Source organism: Seriola lalandi, unplaced genomic scaffold (genome assembly GCF_002814215.2).
Source record: "Seriola lalandi dorsalis isolate HSWRI2012SDOR001 ecotype SW California unplaced genomic scaffold, Sedor1 jcf7180002054688, whole genome shotgun sequence".
NCBI classification, from domain to species: Eukaryota; Metazoa; Chordata; class Actinopteri; order Carangiformes; family Carangidae; genus Seriola; species Seriola lalandi.
Window position 1 is genome coordinate 20,054 of NW_019525241.1, and position 21,409 is coordinate 41,462.

At 39.7% G+C, this 21,409-nt stretch overlaps 1 protein-coding gene across 4 annotated transcripts in view; it reads right to left on the minus strand.

The window, feature by feature from the left end:
- tafa5a (TAFA chemokine like family member 5a) overlaps positions 1 to 21,409 on the minus strand; it is a 138,359-nt gene that overhangs the window by 7,784 nt on the left and 109,166 nt on the right. For 3 of the 4 annotated variants that reach the window (XR_015438269.1, XR_015438270.1, XM_023422923.2), the window contains exon 3: positions 6,463 to 6,590. Coding sequence is in view for 2 of the 4 variants with exons in the window: in XM_023422923.2 (XP_023278691.1) it covers positions 6,463 to 6,590 (128 nt within the window). In the remaining 2 variants the exon portion in view is untranslated. The other variant, XM_023422925.2, reaches the window with a different exon arrangement.

Below are 21,409 nucleotides of genomic sequence, written 5' to 3' on the forward strand. Positions count from 1 at the left end.
GGGGGGGGGGGGGGGGGGGGGCTTGGTGAGGGAGGGGGTGTTTGGGGGATCCCATCAGTCCCAGGCTGAGCTGGATCCACAGAGGGACGGAGAGGAAGAAACGGAGAGGAATTGATGGAGGGGAGGGCGAGGGGAGGGATGGTGGGGGAGGCCCTCAGCCCTTGCTTACAAACCCCAATCGAAAGAGCTTTTTCATACTCGGCCGAACACATGCTGTCACTGGCAGATGTATAAATGCGTAAATACTCCACAAGCTTAGAGGGAGACACAAACTGGCCTGGGGATTGTCTTGTGTAAACTGTACCCTTTGTATAAAAAGGCTGTTTGTGTGTGGATGAAAACAGCCTTTATCCTCATGTATACATATGAATGTCCATAACAGTATGTAGAATCGTACCCCCTCACACATGCAGATACCTACAGAGTGCATATGCATACACACAAGCTCGTTATCAAAGATTATACTCATGATCAAACATGTTCTTCTTTCTTCACTTCACTGAGGTTCCAGGACTCTCATCTCCTCTCCAAAAAAGTCTTGATTACAGTAATCACAGTCTTTCTCTCAGTAGGTGCCACTTCTGCTCATGGCACTCTGTTCACTGCCTAAATACCGACCTAATGGAACGTATGATTAAGACCTAGTTAGAATTTTTTGTCATTTCAGCTCTCTCGTGAGCGTACCGCTGCTGTTTCCTGCGACGTCTCAAAAATGATGGTGTGCTGCTGTAAATGTGAAAACTACAGTACTCAACATGACAAGTAGATGCATTTGGCCGGAATTCAGGATCACAGTGGTTTTCTGTGTAATAATCACTTGAAATCAATGGCTAAAGCATGTGTACTGTATTGGGTGCTATGTAAACAGCATGGCAGGCCGTCAAAAAAAAAGTCTCTTGACAGCTTTTTCCTGTTGGATTTTATGCAATTATAACATGGTGAGAGAAAAACTTCTCTATTTTTGTCCTTCTCTATGAACTTTACAGGCACTGAAAGGCTTAACAAGAGCCACTGCCTGATGGGCACCAACTGAAAATGACTTAATGTTTTACGATGCTGTACGTCTGACTGGCTCAAATCTCTTTCTCTGTCTTTCACTCACATTGCTCCTTTCTTCTTTCACGCTGTTTTTCTGTCCCTGTTTTGAATTGTTCGTCTTATCAGGCTGTCACAAAAGCCGTCAGATAACCTGAGGTGATTTCGCTTTTCTCCTCTAATGGCGCCCGCACTCTGCCTCTTTCTCGCCGAGCTCCCTGCGTCGGCACATGCAGAGAGAGATAGCTCCTTGCGACGTTTCATCTGCCAGTCTAAAATGGTGGAGGGCACAACGCAGAGCATCCTCCTCTCTGGAGAGAGACAGCAGTAAGCCTTTCACTGAGAGAAGGAGGTATAGGAGATGACTGCTGAGACTACATATCACTTTGCCAAAAGAGTGCTTTGGAGAGGCAGCAAAGACAGCATTTGACTGTGGTAACTGTGTGATAAAATACATTCAAGTCATTTAGCATCATGGAGGGTGGAAAGTATTTTAGGAGTGGGAAATTAACCACTACTTGCTGAATGAAAAGTGTTTCTATATCCAGTGATTTTTTCCATATGATCTTTCCAGGGACCACAGGATATTTTGTTGTCACTACTCATACACTAACATGTATTAGTTATCATAAATCATTTTGGTTTGTATTACAAATAATTTTGCAGCTTTAGCACCATAGAAAACTAAAGGTTCATGCTATATGAATCTGTTTTCAAGGGTTTTGAAAATACCTTACTGTAAGTTGGTTTGTTCTCTATCCTATGAAAGACAAACTCCTCTATCCGCCCCCTTACTGTTGCTACACCTGTCAGCATTGCAAATTTGTAGTTTATAATGATGCCAAATTTAACACTCAAAATTCATAGTCATTTTTGAAACAATCCATCCTGGATTCTAGACACAGGTAAACGAAAGCAGTCTTCTCATTTCTTCTCATTTCAATTCTGTTGGCAGATAATTATGCTGCTAGCAGAGTCTTTTCAGATGTAGCTAGCTAGCATGAGCTAATGCTAAAACTAAGCAGGTTGTCTCGCTGACATTTACCTATTCACCTGATACATACAGTACATTAGATTGTGATAGAAGACTGAGGCTACAGCTGCACGTCCCAGACAAAAGGTCAGCACTCTCACCACCTGATGGCCCATGTAGGAAAGATAAAATAAATAGTTTCTGTATTCCAAGGTAGAGCTAGTTACCCTTTGTCTGCCAGTGCAGTATTACAAATGAAATGTAATTGAAACTTGTTCTAAGATAGGTTAAAACTCAGACAGGCTACACGGTAGTTAGATTTATGCTTTAATGCTTGTGTTTTCAGTATGCTTAATTTTTTAAGGATGAAGAGTAACTGATGAGTATCACTACTATTATTCTAAACTATTTTTCTACCTAAGAGTTTTTTAACCAAACTTGTAACTTGTAACCCCACTAAATAATATAGTTAGCTTGGAAATAACGCTATGCTACTAGTAAGCTAGTTAGCAGGGCATGTTAATGTTTCCTGCTTATGTTAGAGCAGATAGATACACAGTTTAATCCATACGTTACACGTTTGCTCCTTTGTTTTTGGTTCTCATAAAAGGCACCACTTTCCACCACCTTCACCATGTGCAGAAATCCAAACCTTGACTGTTATGCCTGCTGTGCTTACTTATGATTGTTAATTGGTATTGAGGGATTCAGGGGCAGGGTTTTGTGAACGCTTGAACATTTGGTTACATAAGTTATATTTAGGCAGGTCTTTCTGGCCAAGTATTTCTGTGGTGATTATCATTTTTATGGGTTGCCACAAGTCACATACTTTGGCAGATTTTATGTACTCAGGTAAAACAGAAAATAAAGTAGTGACTGATGGGCATGCAATTGAGTGTCCATGTGCATTTTATTAATGCAGTTAAGTGAACCCGAAGAGCTCATTTACAGTCTTACAGCTTGATATGGTTCATCTGAGGAATTCCACTTTGTGTTAGGTCAGTCCTTTAGAGGAGAGACTTGTCACTGTATCAGCGAGACTCCTGATACTGAGAGAAATATGTGCTAGAGCTTCACAAGTGCACCTCTATTTGATATGTGTCCTTTTCTTGCTGAGGTTGTTTTGTGCTGCTAATAAAAGTAACCTCACTCAAAACGTCTCTGTCAACCATAAGCAATGTACATATCAATCTTCATGTGTTTCTTCTGGAGCTGGCCTTAGAAAAATCAATATTGTGTTTTTATTGACAGGAACAGCATGTACTCTTCAAAGCAGGGTCAGACTAAGATAAACGCATGGAGAGGGGGACAAAGAGGAGGAAAGAAAAAGTGAAAGGCAGAAAAGGAGTGAAAGTGAAAAGAGAAAAAGAAAGTCGGACATGTAGTCTAGCAGAGAGACAAAAAAGTATGTGAGGAAGTTATTTTTAAAAAGAGGAACATCAAATTGTGGCCGCTGAGCTGAGTGACATTCTGTAGGTTGAGGGAGAACGCACAGCACATCTTATCTGCCTTGCAACTCATACTGAGCCGTGTTGCTGACTAAAGGTAGAGAGGAGGTCAGGGGTGTCATCCTGAACAACAATCTCCGTCTGTTTGACAGAGAAAACACAAACTCTCAAACATTTGACCAATACACGCAAACCACCTCTTGACATTTGTCCAAAATAGCCCTTTATGGGGCTATGGGGCTGAGTCAGATTGACTTGGCTTAGTCAAATGCCCCGAGGGATATGTCTGTTTGTCCGCATTGATGTTTTCGCACAAACACCTGACAGACAGGTCGGACATGCTCACTGGACTGTGCACCGCCAACAGTCATCCCTAGGCATTACTGGGGTGGCTGCAGTTTGGGTTTAACCTTGATAGGCCTTAGGGAAGGGGCCATTTGTTCAAAGTTAACCAGAGGGAGGCTGAGGAGTAAATTGTTTGTTTTGTTTTTGCCTGAGATTCTCCCTTGGGTGTTCAGATAACAAGAGGTTTATGTAATTTTTGTTTTGGAGAATCAGCCTTAACCTTTAATGCATTTTAGGCAATTTTTTAGGTTACATGCATGGTTGTGAAGTAATGTCGTAAATCTTCCCAACTTCCTGCAATTTGAGATTAAAGGGAGCGGTTAGTTTAGGCCAGTCCATCCATCACATAGATGAATATTTTTAGAAGAATTTTAAACAATGACCCCTAGTCTGCTTGTTGCCATTGATTAGAATCCTTGACAGTGAAAACTGCTTAAACACACACACACACACACACGGACTGGCACAGATGAGTGCACATAGCCGTCCAGCCATTTGACTAGCTGTCACCAAGCTTAAAGTAGCCAATGAAGCAAGCAAGAAATACCTGTCACATCCTGCATATTGTCAGCGTAAGCCGATGAGAGGTACGTTGACTGACATCCTAAGAAGGATATGAAGTGTATATGTAGGCCAGACAGGGACACATATTCAAAATTATGAATATGCAAACAGCTGAAAACACAAAGCAACAGATGTCAGGGAGAGCATGTTAACATGCAGTTAAGAATCCACCCACACTCGATCTATTGGCCTCCGAACACACAGTGACCACCATATTTGCATACTCAACCACCTCCAACAGACGCACACTAGCTCTTAAATCTGTCAAACATAATAAATGGACCCAGCTATATGTTACCTATGAGTGAGTGAGTGTCTGCGTGTGGGCTATCTGCCTGCCCAGATAACAAATTACATTGTAGGTGGAACATGTAACAGCTGTCACCTCAGTCTCCACGACCAGGTATATTCAGGGTGGTGTCAGGGCGCTGACAGACACGCACGACTCACAGCACAGAAAGTGCACGGGGGCAGCAGCTGACTGATAACAAACCATATCATCTGGGTTCAGCATTCAGTGTGTTTATCTGCTATATATGTGTGTTTGTCTTTCAGCAGGAAGGCATAAACAAGTTAGTCAGCTGATGACTAAATCATGACAGATGCATTAATGATGCCCCACCGGTCCTCAGTGTTCACCCATTGACATTCAGAGATAGGGCAGCTGTGTTGAGTGTGTGTGTGTGTTGCATAACATGTTTCCCATCTGAGACCTCTAATTGCTACAGTATAGACTTGGCATACAGGCAGGACAGCAACAGTGTTTGTGTCTCTTGTAAAGCAGGCGTCGGGGTGAAAGTGGTGGGAGGTTGTAAGGAGGTAGGAAGGTGTGTGTGTGTGTGTGTGTGTGTGTGTGTGTGTGTGTCTCTGTGTTTGTGTTTTTTTTTGGAGTTGGGGCTGAAGTGGAGAGGAGGAGGCTTGAAGTGCTGGAGATAGGGTGTGGAGGACGAGTGGGTGAATGAATGGGTGGCATCTTAGCGAATACAAGCGGCGGCTTCCCATCTGCTGCCATCATTAACATTAAGAGCGTCCCTAATGCAAGCTAATTGCTGGTGATGAGGAAGTAAACAAACCGCATACAGTTTGTAGAGATGAGCTGAAGACAAGGAGGGCGGGAGAGAAACATTTTCAGGGGATTGTGAAGTGAATGCTTAACTGGGTTTTCTGCTGTTATCAGTGTGCTTGTGGCTGACAGTGTGCAAGCTGGCCCCAACGTATGGTAATATGGCAGCAGTCGGAGATGGTGCTTAAAAGTGCAATCATGGACTTAAATGGCCAAATGTTATTTTTTGGCCACAAGTAGCAAGTATAATGCATTAAATTTTCTTGCAATACCCAAAATTCTCCCAATAAGGCATTTAAAACTGCACTAAAATCATATTTTGCCAAATGACCTAGCGTAATGTGAAAGCTGTTACTTGTGGTGACAAACACACCCTCCATGTAGTCTTTGAGATCAATGTTTTGGTCCTGCAATTTAATGTTCTGGTTAGTGTAGTGTCCTCTAATCAGCTTTCAGCTACAGTGAAAAACTATTGCATGCAGACAGACAAAGTTAGGACTATCAGTGTATATAGGATTTACATTTTTTTGCATGTATATATTGAAAAATAACAAAATCAGTTTCAGGGGTTTCACTGAAGAAGCATGACTTTTTGCAACCTCCAAGTAAACACTGTCAAATATCAGTCAGTTAAATTGTATACATGTTTTGAGCCAAATAGTCAGAAGCTGAAAGCAGTGCTTTAAATTTGGCTTTCATATATGCCTGCAGATCGGAGCTTTTAATGGGAGACAATACACAAAAATGTCTTGTTATACTGTGCAATAACTCAGTTTATTGAAATGGCCGCTTAACAGTCATGTTTGGCAAGAAAAACAGTTAAATCATTTGTTTAATGTACAAAACATTCATAAAATCTGTCATTAGTCTGGATTTACACCACAATTGATTTTCCGTGCAAACGCTTAATTCCCAGCTTTTACAGTCATGTTGCTCTCAGTGCCACTGGTGCAGTAGTTATGCACATTTTGCAAACTGGTTTGTGATTAGTTTGGAGATGTTACCTGGGGGGCTAAAAGAGAACCTGAACTCACCGTGGTGGTTTTGACTCGGCCTCCGGGCTGTGTACAAGTCCAGCCAGATTTATTGACTAACAGGTCACAGCCTTCGTCCTCCAAACATGGCACCATCTCACACCACTGCTTTTTCCGAACAATACCAGCTGCAGAGGACAAAGGGAAAGAGAGAGAGAGAGAGAGAGAGAGAGAGAGAGAGACCGAACCATCAGAAATGTGAGGAAAAAAAATTGTGGAAATAAACAGATGAAGAGAAATGATAGAGAGAGGTAGATGCAGAGATTTAACGATTAAAATAGAGAGAGTGGGTTGGGGGATGACAGATGGAGGCAAACAGATATGGGCAAATATGTTAACCAATGGAAAAATGATGGAAAAGCTGAGATGTGAAAAAATATGTAGGAATTTATATAAATGGAGTGAAAAAAGGATGGAGGAACGGATGGAGAAATGCAGAGGGGGTGGATTGGAAGAGAGATGAGCAAGTAGATGAAGAGCAATGAAGTAGAGACAAGTGAGAGATACGCGAGCAGGGGATGACAGTGAGAGATGAGGGAAAGATGGAGAGAATCAGACAGATGGAGGGAGCAGTGATCAGTCAGGTAAATAAAATAAAACAACACAAATGATATTTAGCAGGTCTACAGTCGGTCTGGCAACATTTCAAACAGGATGAAATATTTTGGAAGCCCCGTGAATGAGCTACCAACAGTGACAAAGAAAAAAAAAAAGTCATCTACAGTTTTAACAATCTGTGACAGTTAATGCATTGCAAAGATTTTGTCATAACAGCATGCTGTAATTTTAACTTTTTTAAGCTCCAACTTCTTCTCAACCTGTTCTGTTTTATTTAAGTCGTAAGACTTCAGTTAGAGAGATTCTACATTTCCCAGAAAAGCCTGAGGCATGGGCCCATCACATTCACTCGTTTGGTAGACTTCACTTAAACACTAAGCATGATATATGTTGTGACAATGAAATCTGAGATTGGAGAGAAGTATGTTGTAGCTGCAATGCAGTCTTTCTGCACCTTTTTTTTTTTTTTTTTTCTTTTTGTGCATTTCTGTCCCCACAGTTTGACCAAAGAAGTGTCATTACTATTACTATATGTTTTTGTTCTCGTTGCCGTCCCCAGTTGTTGGTGTGGCGAGGATGCACATGCCTAAGAATGAGTTTGTGCACTGAGCTGAAGAAGGATTCAAACCAATTACAAAGACAATGCCAGTGCCTCTTGTTGCAACTTATGAATGCTACAGTTGTGTTTGTTGGAGCAAATGACCAACTTAAATAGCTGGCTTTTGTACATTCATTCTTAATGGAAGTGCAAAATAGCAACTCTAGAAAGAAGTCCCTATTTTTGGACACATACATGGCCTGAAAACTTGTAAGCCTATAAGCACTGTATCTGAAATTATTCCATCAGCAATGACATGAAAGCATCATGTCATCTTCACAATTTTGCCAGCAGCAGAAAAAGTTGCACTATCAAACAAAATGAAACGTTTTACGCATTTTCCACATGAAAAAACATGAAATAGGAGTGTATTTTTCCTTCATTTTCTCTGCCAAGATTTTGACATCTTGTCTCAGAAAACAGTGGCAGTGACAATCACTGGCCTCTACACCCGTCATTCCAAACCAGGGGTACTCATACAACAGGGTATACGTCTGCAGCTGTCATGGGGATATGTAGAAAGATTGTAGAACAGCGCAGCTAATTATAAAAGACAGAAATAATGATTCAGTATATCCATATATTTGTGTTTAAGACTAAAAAAAACACTGATAGGATTATAAATTCATGTGAGTCTGATCTTGAGTATAGTATTTCTTTTGTATTTGCTATATTAAGACCCAGCTCCCACCAGTCTGACTCAGCTGTAACACCTTAACACCAGGCGGTTAAGTGTGCATGAAAATGTGTTAGCAGACAAGCAGAGAAATGCTAAATGTCATGAAAATTAATTTAAATGATCACATTTGGAACATGACAGGTGGCACTGATTGGGGAGTACTTGGGCTCATCTGACAGGGTTGTGGATATGTCAGACACAAAAACCTGTGGCTTTTGAAATATTGCCGCTATAATTACATATCACCAACAGAATATATAATAACAGCCAGAAAGAAGGCACAAGTCAAAAACTTGTTACATGTTTTTGGTTGCAAGATGTTAAAGATACCCTCAAATATAATTTTGTTCCAGAAAAGCTCATCAGGGCTTATGAAAAAAAATGGCTGTTGGTCGAAAAAATGCAGAAAGGGCGGTAAAAAAAAAAAGTGGATTTAAGGGTCAATATGTAACTGGTGTAATGAGGTGCTTTTTGGTGTAATAAGACACCTGTCTAAAGATAAGGCGTCTAATCACAGCGTCTCCGGTTGGCTCACAATCTTCTTAAATCTAACACATGAAAGAGGGAATGAAAAATAAAAACCAAGCAACCACATCAATATGTAAATCGGTGACAGAAAAGACTAAGAGATGAACTGAAATACAAAGAGAGAGGATGAGGACAAAGTAGAGCATAAGCATATCTAGATAACATTCTTGACCGCTACAGGATATGGGCAAGATAAAGAATTTAGGCTCATATTCGTATGCATTTATGGATGGAAAACAGCATTCTTTAATGGATAACAGTGAGACCTAGAATGAATTATAAGGCATACATACATCATATTCTTTCACAATGGCATCCATGGCGTACTGGCTCTCTTATAAAACGTGGGAATTGTGCTCCCTTCCATATCCATAAATTTGCTCCGAGGGCACCTTCAATAGCTGTCATAACCTCGCATGTTGATCATGAGCGAGCGCTGTACCAAATGTTAATATCTGTTCAACATAAACAATACCTATATATCAATCAATCCATGAAATATGTATACCTTCTCGAGCACTACATGGCCAAATAATAAAAGTACTATGAACACTGTGTCAGCACAGAAAACAATGAGCTGGAAACTGACACCAATGTAAAGAATTATCATTGTTGCGTGCATTTTGCTGACATGCTACTTGAGGTTGAATTACTTGGTGCTACTGTAGTTTGCCTCAAGGCTAGCTGCACCAGACAATCTAAACTATGTGTGACTGTGTATTTTCACTTCAGGGACAAAAGTTTCATATGGGCAGCAAGGCAATTTGAAATAGCTCAAAAACCTAAAAACAATTTAGTGTTGTTAGCAATGGCTTCTTCTACAGCAGCATTCCTACACAAGTAAGGCACAGCGCTCATGGTAAGCATAAATAACTCTATTCCCCTGCCAGTTCCTGACAGATACACTTTAAAAGTTATCGCTATAGACTTTTGGTCACCCAGGATTCCCAGAAATGCTAAGAACTTGTCTGTCCTGAATGATGGATTTGAGTTTTCATCCCTTTATGGAGTTCGGTATGCTTCAAAATGAACAGTGCCTAAAACCCCATCCCCTCTCTGACATCTGAATTGGACAATGTTTGTAATTTTCCCAAACCAACAATCTCTCTTAAGCTTCTTCACACAACTACCTCCGTCACTTGTATGTGCACAGCCGATCACAACAACATAAATTAACCTGAAGTGTTTTTTTTTGTTAACTGCACACAATCTATACCGACAGACCCGCAAAAGAGGAGGTGACTGACTCAGGTTCTCAACCAGGCTAGCAACAGCTCCGACTCAAGTACCAATCCACAATCCAGTTTTTCAGTGATGCTGCCCATCCTTTGAATTACCATAACAGATGCTGCCTTCAAGCCATACACCTCAAATCCTATTTCAAGAAATCCTTGATCTCATTCACTGACTATTTTTACCAAATGTCTTTTAAGGACTCCCCCCCACCACACATGCACACACTGACTCCGCTAACCCTCGCCTTCTTCTTTTAAGGAACCTATTTTATCTATTTATCATTTTAATTATTATTTGTCTTGTGAAGTATGCAAGTGCCAAAGACAAATTGGCATTTTATGTAAATCTAAAGGATAATAAAGTGTTTCTAAATCTTCATCTACAACCAACACTACCTCAGTAGAGGTGAATGAAGAATAGGGGAGAGGTTGAAAAGCAGGCTCTGTAAATGGAAAACTTTACCCAGCCAAGGCCTGGCAATGTTCTCAAGATTTTTTTTCTTTCTTTTGTTATTTAATCCATTACTGTGAATTTATCTAATTAAAACTGTCAGCAAGGTCACTTATATAACTCACTAACAGGCTTTGTTTCGCTTCGGAATTACCATCCAGTGGGGTGACCCTCAGCTGATGAAGATATATAGCACCATCTGGCAAATAATAGTAATGAGTGAATGAATGCTGTACGGGTGTGCAGAAGTGGTCCTCTCTGCATGTGTGTTACAGATGTCATTTTTGACAGTGAGAACTATAAAACAGCTCCATCAGTGATGACAGTTGAGACTTAAGTTATCAGTTGTGTCAGATGAATGATGTAGGATTTAATAATGGAACCACACACACGTCTCAGGTTGACAGAACAGATTTTCAGTTGATTGAAAGGATTATAAATGGACTCATGCCCTGCTGACATCTTAAAGTTATGACGATTGCCATCACAACTTGAAGCTGCTCTAATCAATATTTTCAATTTAACCATGGATCAAATGACTGTGTGAAATGTGAAAAATGTCACTTGTGGTGACAAACCCACAACTAATTATCACCCTACTCTGCAGTTCAGTTCCCCTCAGTTTTTATGGAGCGTTTTCAGTGTCTTTCAGCTCGCTTTTTTGATTTTGCAACTTTGACACACTCACTGCTCTCATCAGTGTTACATCCAGCCACAGCAGGCAGCTGTTTTCAGCAACAAAGCCGTGATAAAGCCACTTTACACTGTCAGCACCAAACAGCAGACAAAGTTAGCGACTAGTGGAGCATTTAGAAGCTGAAGATTTTTCCCTCGGGGAAAACAGAGCAAAAAAGGAGAGTGAATGCTGGACTTACATAGAGCAGGTGGCCAGAAACACAACTCAACATGAATGCTAATGTTGCTTTTTGTCTGGTGGATGAACAAATAGACAATGTATGGCTAACACGCCTTGAAAATTTACAGGGTGATAATATATATCAATGTTTTATTGTTCTGCTTCTTCCAAGTGGCAAAAAATGAATTAATGCAGGTATTATATGTCATTAAAACTATTATTATCACCTTATCTCTATTTAACTATAAGACTAAATAACACTTGATTTCAATGATGAGAATTGTCCTCCACCACTCACCACCTGTGGCTGCTCCAAAAAAATTGTAGCTTGCTCCTTTGTGGATGATATCAGCTGTAGTGTAGTTAGCTTGGGTTCACAATAGTTGCAAAGCTTTCCAACAGTGACCCAGTTTCACATGAATATCATATAAAAGAATCAAAATCCAAACGAACTTCCAAAAACTACTCCTGCAGCATAATGTACGTCTATGTGTCCATCTGTACGCTCTGTATGTCTCAAACACATATTTTCACAAAATTATGGCTAAATGACGTGGCTAACCCCGGCTAAAGTAACTCTAGAAATAGATAGAGGCTGTGTATTTGAAAGAATAGTTTGACACTTTGAGAGATATGTTTTTTTTTATTTATTTTTTTTGTCTGTTAGATGACAGTATTGATATCATACAAATGTTTTTTGACCTATGTATGGACTTAACAGCAAGGAGACTAATGTCTTAGCTTATCCTAAAGAATGAAAGCAGGGGAAACAGTGAGTTTCACTTTCTCCAAAGTTCAGAAATACACTGACAACAATTTGGACATTTTCAATTTTGTACTAAGCCAAAATAACTGCTCCCTCCTCTTCCCTGTATCTTTATGCTAAGCTAGGCTAATCACCTCCTAGCTCCAGGTCCTCACTATTAACGCACAGAAATAAGATTGATCTCTTAGCAAAAAAGCAAATCAGCTTTATTTCCCAACATGTCCAACTATTTCTTATTTTGTCCACCACTATATTTTGTGTCCTTAACATTCAGCCATGACAGATCTTGAATCAAATTGAAATCCAATTTTGTACAAGAAAGTTGAAAAAGTCTGAATTGGGACACTCAGCAGCAGCAGTGTGAAAATTGCTTATTAGACTTGATTCACCATATAATAAAGTCACAGTCTGTTTCATTTCTACAGTACTTCTACCGACCAAATAATTCACACTGCTTTATTCTCATCATTTTTTTTATTTTTTATTTTTTTTTTATACGTGTTTGTTTATATTGCATTGACGTTATAGACGTTATAGCCAGATATTGTGAATGAAAATGCAGCAGCCTATATGTTGAATCTCATACAGACTGAAAAGAAGTGTGGAATTTTTTTTTTTTGTTGCTGCAAACATGCGACTAGTCCAATCACTGTGATTTATCTTACGACCAATCACAAACCGTAAAGACACAAAAATAAGACACAGCTCTTATCCGTCACATTTGGATTCGCGTCAGTAACTAAACTCATCTCCCAGCAGCATCTTGGCTGATAGTGACAGTATCTGTTACCATTCAACCATATCATGGCTGTGCTGGTTGCAGGGCATTGGCTTATGTTGAAACGTATAAGACTCAAGGGTGAGATGAAAAAAAAAAAAAAAACCCATCCCATAAACATGTCCGCACATTCACACATGCAGACAGACAGGCACAAACACACCGTTGGGCACAGGCAGGCATGGACAGAAATAAACACACACACACACACACATACACAGGTTTGATGATATGTAAGGGAAGGTATCAGCCATGGTTTCATCACCAGGAGATAAGGTGTAGAGAGTGAGAGAACATTATTACACCCTCCATGGGACACTTATCTTCCCATCAAATGGTAGATCACACTCATGTCAACAGCCAGCATCTTGGCCTAATAAATTCTGTCTAATGCCACGCCAAGCCTGACATGGCAGGAGAAAGATGGGCTTGTGTGTGTGTGTGTGTGTTTGTGTGTGTGTGTGTGTGTGTGTGTTTGAGAGAGAGAGAGAGAGAGAGAGACAGTGCATAAGGGAGAAAGAAAGTAAGAAAGAGAGTAAGAAAACAGACAAGAAAGAAAAGAAAGTAGACCTACAGACAGATCAGATCTGGTGTAATAAATGCAGCGCAGCACTCTCGGCGAGATGCTGCTAAGATAAGAAGATGTGCTAAGATAATTACAAACTGTACAGATCAGATATTGCCTGGGCAGGTAGCAGAATCAGCAGCGTGTCAAGGGCTGCTGATGTTGGACACTAGATATGGACGGACTGCACATTTACTTAAAGAACTCAGCATTTTCGAAACATTGCAACACATGAATAAAAACACGCATTCACACACAGTTATCATAGCCAGCGGCACAGTACAAAACTCTGGGCTCCTCCCTTCTCCCTTCAATACATCCACTGCAACAACTGTACAAATCCCTGAGTCAACAAGCAAACACATGCATCTGAGGTTATTAAGATAATCACCTGAAGTCTGTTGTAACACAGAAGTAGTATAATAACACACAATCCAACCTAACTCTATCTAATATGTTCATTTATTAATCAAAAGTAAAACTGATCAAAATATGATAGTGAACACAAGTTATTAGTTGACATATGCTGTACATTACAAGCATCTTAAAATAGTATATAAATATAAATACTAATCCTTAGTAACAGGAGAAGACGGTCATGATGGACCTGCAGCTGACCCATTCTCAGTGGCTGTTTCTGAAACTAACGAGCAAGATAACTACTGTAATATTAGCTAACTAGCCACATTACATGTCAGTATTAAAATATTTCAAAACACTACTGACAAGTGGCCAGCATTATCGTTTCATTTATCCAATAGTAATCATTACTTAGAAAGCTAACAATATGGTAAAATATCAGATAAAAGCAAACTTTTAATTTTATAGCTTTTGGGAGGCCCATGGGACTTAGTTCCAGTATTCCTAGAGTAGTTCCTCACTATGAACCTCTTGAATGTACCCGAAGTACTGAGCGTACACACAGCTAGGCATAGAATAAATTCTTATATATTTATATATATATATATTAGCCACAAATGTTGTGTTTTTTGTCACAGTAGTTAGGTGCAGCGCTCTGTACAGTATATGCCTTTGTAAGCCTCATACACATAATGTTCAATTCCTCTCAAGTCTTTGTCAGTCTGCTGTCACGTTGGCCCACCTTCGCCTCTCTAATGAATCGCCATGCTGCTCAGGCCTCAGTCAAATAGCTACTAAGGCAAATTCACACTGTCTTGATTTCACACAGGAATGCTGTGCTGTCTGTCTCCCGGTGGAACATGAAAGCGTGCGCACATGTGCACACGCAAAGCATGTGCAAGTCAGTGATCTGGCAATTCAAGATGTCTTCTGCACTGCACTTAAGTTGGTATGAAGGAGGATGTCAGCTACGTAAAAGTAAGAGGTACAACACACACATGCACACTAATATACAGCCAGCATTTGACACACACACACACACACACACACATACACACAGAGTAATCTCTTTGCTGACATGTACAGCAACAAAGTCAAACAAAAGACAGCTTGAAAAGCCCAAATGAGTGCCATTAAGACTCCGAGATTTGCTTTCATCATGGAAATCCCTTCCTATGTCTCCTTTTACAGTGGATCTATCTGGATAATTAACTGTACTATCTGACCTGCCGTGGTCGGCAGACGTTCCCTAAACCTGAATGGAGTCTTGCAAGAATTAAGAGGAAGGGCAGCGGAATGTTCGATGAAAACCCAATGCAAAGAAATAAATCCCTGCGCTTTGTAATTAGCCACCAGCTCTATCCCCTCTCCTCCGCTCGCAGCTCATCTCCTCTCGGCTAATTTTCCCCTCATCTCCTTTAACTCACACACACTATTTTCTCTTTCTGCACTTTTATGTCTGCCCTCTATTTCTACTCGCTCCTCATCTCATCTCTCCTCCTGTTTTTTTTCTTTCTCTGTCTTCACCTCTTTTTTTCCTTGCCATGCTTGTTCCTTTCCAGTCTATTGCCTTGCCTGATTTTCATAAGATTATTCCACCCGTTTGGCGGCCTTGATGAGTATCTGCGCACTAAAAGCTGTCGAGCCCTTTTTAAAAAGCCCGAGGTTTTTTGGTGAAGTGAATTTGTGTCCCAAATAGCTCCTCTGCACTCATGAAACTTCAAGAGGCAGAAATAATGAGATAGCATGCTGACTGACATTTCCAGACCTCAGCCCTGTGTCTGTGTGCATGCATATATGCTTGTGTGGGTGTCTTGACTTTTGTGTGCATGAGTATGCGTAATAGAGAGTCACCTATGCATGGAAGATCTACTGTACAGCTCTTGAATATGAGAATGTACCCTGATACTACAGACATAAAATGGGCTTTTTTCATTTTGAAAGAATAAGGAAATCAATGAACATCTTTACTGGGGGAAAGACAGTAATGTTTTACAACTGGGTTCACTTTAATAGACAAGACTGTTCTGAAATTGAAATAGACCATTTTCAAATTAAGATCTTTTCTGCCACAGATTATTGCTTTCTATGTCTCTCTCTTTGTTTCTGTTTCTCATTTTTTTGGCTTAAAACTGCCACATTCCAACAAGATAAGTGTTTCAGTATAGGGCCAGCACTATTAAAGAAACAGTTAGACATTTTGGGGGAACACTTACTCTCTTTTTTTTACCAAGAGTTAGATGAGAAGAGTGATACCACTCTCATGTCTGTCCATAAGTATGGAGCTGGAAGCCATTAGCCTAGCTTAGCACAAACACTGTAAACAGGGGGAAACTAGCTAGCCTGGCTCTGTCCAAAGATAACAAAATCTGCCACGCCAGGATTTCTAAACTAACGCAGTAATTAACATTTATCTTTTTTGTTTAATCCAGAAAAGATTGCCAGGCAACCATATGAGACTCCAGGAAGTCACCAGGCAAAGAAATAGTTTTGCAGGTAACCGCTATAAAGAGACCACAACTTGGCAACTTAGCATTAACATTAATTAGTGAGCTTCAGAGGTGCTGCTTGGTGAATTTGAAACTGTTTCCCCAATTTCCATGTGTTTATGCTAAGCTAATCTAACAGACGGCAGGTTGTAGTTTGAGATTTAGTGTATAGACATGAGTTTGGTATCAACCTTCTTGTCTGTCAACAAGAATGTGAATATATATCCCTCAAAAAAACAAAAGGTAACTTGAAGTATTCCTTTGAAAATCAGCCACCCATGCCTTTGCAGCAGCATTATCAACATCAAAATTGTGTCTGTAACATACATTACCTGTGTGACTGTAAATATACTAATACTGATTTACACAATAATTAGAAATTTAAATTATTGCAATTGTAATTTTGAATTGCAATTTTGAATTTTGTATTCTATATTTTATTTTTGTACTTCAATTGTTTTCTATTGTATTTTATCATATAAAATAATTGAAAATCTGTTTATGAAAAACCTGAGAATACCAGCATAGTTAAACTTCCTTTGTTTCCTCATGGTCAAATTTCACATTACATTCCACTAAAGTCCAGTTGCTACATTGCTGCTTCCAGCCACATCCTCCTTTCCCTGCACACTATTTATGCTAGGTGCCACTGTGGTGCACAACTGGCAGGTTGTATGGCGTGCCATTGCTCTGGGCTTGTGTTTTTTGGTATGTGTGTGTGTGTGTGTGTGTGTGTGTGTGTGTGTACTGGCCACCAGGTACTGCTGATATCGTTCATTCACAGATGTGCTCTGACATTTCCTCACAGCTCAACAGCAACCCCACATTTGTGGATGTACACACACACACATGCATGTGCGTCAACCAGATACACATGCACACAAAAAAAGGAGAGCCCAAAGGTACTGTGAGAGCCAGAAGAGGAAATGTCAGTGTGGGTGGGAGTGTATGGGAAAGAGATCATTTAACACCAGTGTCTGCAGAGACACCAGAACATCAGCTGTGAATGGTAAAACCTGACATATACACCTGGAAGCAGCTACTGAACACAAATATCCACATTCAAATTCCCTACACAGAAACATATTCACATTATATTTGATATTTAACCCTGTGATTCTAGTTTATTGATGAAGCGATTAAATCAAAACATAAAAATAAAACATTTTAAGTAATCAGGAAAATTCACCACAGAATTCATATAGAAATAACTGCCACATATCTGGACCCTGACTCCCATTCAATAACAAAGCAGTGTAGAAAATAGCCTCACTTCAAAAGCGGAAGAATGCATATTTACCCAGCGTGACGTAATGCCCTCATGTGCAGCAAAGTGCACAGCGGGATCGTTTGTCACAAGTACACGCGTACACTCCTACACAACAGATAAACAGAAAACATAGACGTTCACATTTACATAGTGACTTACTCCTACAACCATCACCCACAGTCATGCAGACACAAAATTAAGGATTTGGTTCATGTACTTTAGAGTTTAAAAGGAAAATCATCCCCAAATCCACTTTTTCAAGTTAGTAAATTACACGCACAGTCATTTTATCACACTATCAGCTGATCCTAGTCCCATTCTATGGTGTTATTATCCTTGTCCTGAGAAAAGCCAGTAATTCTGTCCTTTATTCTGACAAAATGTACAAAAAACCTACAACGTTCCCCGCAACTACTTGTTTACAGTGCTGATGTGGATGAGCGGTTAAAATTACGTGTGCTGCCTCGCTTTTAGCTTTTAGCCTCGCAAAGCTAAATTCAGCTCATCTAGCAGTTCAAATGATCTGTTCAAACCACAGACTTGGGTGTCAATAAAGGTGCACACTGACGACACTGTTACTACTTTCAGTGTTGGCTGAGAGAAGTACGCCTCAGGTTGCGTGGATGAAACGCCAGCCGGCTGGTTACCTATGTAACTACGGCTCTATGAATTCTGCACGAAATGTGTCTGGGTTTGAATTGCATTGTTTGAATTAGTGTTGGCATTTTGAATTACTCTTGAGATTATAACTTGAGATAAACTTGAGGCAAAATTATTTTAACACAGTACAGAAAATGCAAAATGAGTTGCAAAATACAGGAGAATGCTTCAGCCCATTGACAAATCAGTGCTATCATTAGTTTTCTTTTGTCATCGTCTTGATGTTCGATTCAGACACATGATGCCCTGTGTGATGTGCCAAGACTGAACTGATGTCTGACAGACGCAACTAATAATAAGTTATAAAAAAAAAAAAAAGTCTGTTTGCTTATACTGCCATTATCAGCAGCTGAGTGAACAAGTCATAAACAATGCAAAGGGCAAGGAAATGTGACAAATGGACACGCACGGCAGCAGGGTAGTATAGTGCTGGAATGATGGGTTATGATGACAGTTGCGATCATGATGGGGCCGACGGTAATGAAGGTGACTACGTTGAAGTTGATGATAAATGACATGGTGACATACTTAGACTAAAGTAGAACAATGCCTTGCGGCTGCAAACAGAAATAAACACACTGATATAATTTGTTTTGCACACGTATAGTATTCCTTCCGTTGGCTGCTCATGTGTGTGCTGATGTATGAGGAAGATGTGGCGTATGAGTGTGCTAACGTGAGCTGATGCATGGTCCTGGATGCGTGTGAGCATGCCTTAGTGTATGTTAATAAAGAGTATGTAGAGCTGGTACAGGCCCAGGCCCTCAAGACACCCCTTCTCCTTCCTGGATGTTGATGATTCTTGTCTATTTAGCCTTATTGACCTCTACATCCAAACTAATCCGCCTTAAATTATGCATAACCTTTTACTTGGCAGAGCTCCCCATAAATCTGTTTATTCCCTGTTTGCTCCCTTACAAAGCCCGCTAAACAAATTCCAATTAAGCAAAACAGCAATACAGCATGAATGATAATTCAACTCAGTACAGTCCCCAAAGCAGATAAGAGCATAATCATTGCTGTTATGTGTAAGGCAGCTTATAAAAGACTGTTCGGTTTCCCTCGAATCTGGTTAGTGCTTATTATTTTCAGGTCATTTGGTCTTTACGAGTACTTAGCAGTGGGTGTGTGTGTTCTTCCTGTTTATGCATCCATGTGCAAATGGTCATACTGCATGTGTATTTACACAGTTTTGTTTTGTCTGGTGGCTTTTTACCCCACTACATTCATCTCAATGCTATTTGTAGATTAAGATTTTAAATTAAAAACATTTTTATACAATAGGATGTATTTTACATTACAAATATTATCAACAGTTGCTTATGGTGTAAAAAACACTTAAATACCTAAATTGAATAAACAAAAAATAAAAGCCACTCCTTGTTTCACCGGTTGAACACTCTTATAAGGAAACAGCAGCTGTTTGGTTTGTATTATTAGTAAGTGAACACGCTCAACCCCAATATGGTGTTTGGACATTAAAAAGTTAAAAACGAGGCTGTTATCGATGAGATAAAATTATGAGTATTAACACTGGATTACATACATGCATCCCTCATGGGACGGTAGACGATCTAAATTCAGCAAAGGAGTGACAGACTGCGCCAGCCACAATGAAATCTACTACAGAGTGGTAACGACAGAACCTAGATACATTGAAAGGATAATGCAGAAATAAACAGTAATAAAACTATGGTTCGATTTGATTGAAAAACAACAACAACAACAACAACAACAACAACAACAACAACATCAACTGCAACTCTCTCCTTAATATCTCAAAATAAAGCACTGAGTTGGTACAACGTTCACTACAAACGACTAAAAGAGGCAATGCATAAGGAATTAAAAATGGCGTACTCTAATGAAAACCTTTTATATTAATGGGGAAATGATTTTCATAATCACACATTGGAAACTAATGGCAAACAAAATGATGAGTAATCCAACACATCTTGTCTTGATCTTTAGCTTCCTGTTGTGACTCATACTAAAGTGAAGGAGGGAACGACTTTCGGTGTAGCGCTAATACACATCCAAGTGTCCACGTATGCAGATACCTGTGATATTGGTCCCATTAGGGGCCTGACTATGATTGGAAAAATCAATATCCTGAATCACAACTGTTGCCTTCTCCATGTGGCAAAGCACATCGTTATGAACAAGTGTGTACACTTAAGCTATGATGTGCAACTGTTAGAGCCGTTTATTAATTAACCACGCAAGGGGAGGCTGAAACATTGATTTGGAGTAACCTCCCTTCAGCAAAGAGGAAAATATTCACAACCCTCCAGTTTTTCTGATCCCCCTCCCCTCTATAATTTTGCACCCTGGCAAAATTCCCTTACGGGCTATAACTTCTGAAAACTTCTTCCACCACAGAGTCTGATCGCCTCTCATTCTGCTGAAAATCTGTCTTTGACCAAAAAACGCTTCACTGACTGCAAATTGTTCTCATTAAAACTCCCAGCTTAATGTCTGAAATGACATGTAAAATATTTATAGAACATGGTATTTATTATAGATAATCCAATACAAAATTTTAAAGCTTCCCACTCTGCCTGAAGCTTGTGGAGTGGTTTTCATTCTGGCTGCCGGCTGGGTGGTGGGAGCAGCTCTGTAAAGTTCTCTGCCTTCAGCTTTTCTGTCTTGTTTTTTTTTTTTTTTATTTGCTGTCAGCTATGAACTCATTGACTATTCAGCTGCTACAGTGAATGATAATTAAATAATTAGAGCAAGAAAACAAAATGAAATAGTAATGGAATATGTGATGTTTCGAGCCAAAACCCTCGCTTCAGATAATTACCTAAGCAAAAAAAAAAAAAAAAAAAAAAAAAAAAAAAGAAAGAAGAAACTTATAATGTGTCGGGCACATAATGATATTTAGCTTTGATTTGGGGAAATAACGGCAACAGCAATTAATCTAAATGTTATCAGGATGAGCGAACAGAAGCTCATCATGCAACAGGTAATACACCGAGTCATAAAAAATGATTCTGTCGCTGCACCGATATTAGTTTGTTCATCCTTTCAACTTGTTTTCAGTTGGGAATTTCCATTTCTTTCGCTGAAATATTGCTTAGGAATTTATTCTCTTTTGAACGCAGGTAGAAGTCAGAGATTGCAGTTTATACTCCCTCTTCTATTTTCAAAA